This window comes from Cystoisospora suis (genome assembly GCF_002600585.1).
Source record: "Cystoisospora suis strain Wien I chromosome Unknown contig_2300, whole genome shotgun sequence".
Taxonomy (NCBI): domain Eukaryota; phylum Apicomplexa; class Conoidasida; order Eucoccidiorida; family Sarcocystidae; genus Cystoisospora; species Cystoisospora suis.
The window spans coordinates 1-1376 of record NW_027155099.1 but is presented as its reverse complement, the minus strand read 5'-3'; the positions used below and the strand labels follow the sequence as shown (position 1 = coordinate 1376).

General features: G+C 43.2%; 1 protein-coding gene across 1 annotated transcript in view; it reads right to left on the bottom strand.

Annotated features, from left to right (window-relative positions):
• CSUI_004819 (uncharacterized protein) overlaps positions 1-1362 on the bottom strand; it is a gene marked incomplete at its 5' end in the record, with an annotated part of 2434 nt that extends 1072 nt beyond the window's left edge. The window contains one exon of the mRNA XM_068065003.1: positions 6-1362. Coding sequence (XP_067923019.1) covers positions 462-1361 — 900 coding nt within the window. The remainder of the gene's footprint in view (positions 1-5) is intronic.
• Between the last annotated feature and the right edge of the window lie 14 nt (positions 1363-1376).

Below are 1376 nucleotides of genomic sequence, written 5' to 3'. Positions count from 1 at the left end.
TCTTTCTCACTCTCCTTTCTTTCTTTCTTTCTTTCTCACTCTCTCTCTCTTTCTTGTGATCTTTCTCTCTCGACTTCTCTCTGTCTGCACAAGTAGAGATCAAATGTTGAAGGGAGAAGCAAAAGGTCTCTTCTATCATCCACCCCATCTATCATCTTCGAAAGAAAAGAAGAAGAAACACAAGTACAAGAAGAATAAGCATAGGGAAGGTCCTCGTATCATCGTATCTTCTCTCTCTCTCTCCTCTATCTTTCTCTTCTTCTCTCTCTCCTTCGACCTGGTCTTCTTCCTTATTCTTATTCTGCTCGACGAAAACATAGCTACACCTCCCTATCTTTATCTATCTATCTATCTATCTATCTGTACTCTTTACTCTGTCTTTCTTGGTCTCTTCCTTCTTCTCTCTTTTCCCTCTTATGTATTCTAGCTCTTTCTCCACCCCACATTTCTCTTCTTCTCGTTCATTTACATCCCCTAGGTAGATAAATTTCCTCGCCTCTCCAGGTCCTATCCTGCGACTCGACTATCTCTCTTTTGCGCATTTCTTTCTTCTCCGAAACAGAAGAAATCTGCAGTAGAATTACTCCTCTTACAGGCTTAACGAGAAAGAGAACAGAGTCCAAACCCATTGTTAACAGATGCTTCTTCTCGCTTGTCTTGATCGCGTCTCTCTCTTCTTCTTCCCCCTCTTCCAGTCTCTTCTCCTCCCCTTTCTCTCTCTCTTCTTCTCTCTTTTCTTCTTTCTCCGTCCCTTTCTCTTTGCTGTTGTCTCGTAGAGAAGAGGAAAGAGGAGAAGAAGAAGAAAAGAGAGAAGACTGATCTTCCTGGCTCATGCTCTCTCTCTCTTCTTCCTCTTCTTTGCGAATCTTCTTCTCGTTTCTTCTTCTTTCTTCTTCCCCTAGTGTTGGAGATTCGAAGCGCCGCAAATGACACACAGAAGAAGAGGCAAGATCGTTTTTCTTCGAACAATCCTCTGTAGATCCGCGGCTCTTGATCTCTGCTGACGTAGGCTGTGAAGCATCCTCTGATAGGAGATAGGTTGGCTCTTGTTGCTTGTGTAAAGTACAAGAGGATTCATTAGGTTCTTTTCTTTCATTCTCCTTCTCTTCTTGACCGAGACAAGAAGAAGAAGAAGAGAGATGAGAACAAGGCTTTAGAGTAGGTGACTCTTTCCTCTCTAGGGGGATAGAACAAGAAGAAGAAGATGAAGAAGATGAAGAAGAAGAATCTCTGTCTTCTCTGTTGTCCTTGTATTTATCAAAGGTCGGGTTTTCCTTGCGATGAAGTTGGTGAAGAAAAAAAGAGTCTCCCCCTCCTTCTCCTCCCCCTCCTTCTTCTTCTCCCCCTCCTTCTTCTTCTCCTCCCCCTCCTTCTTC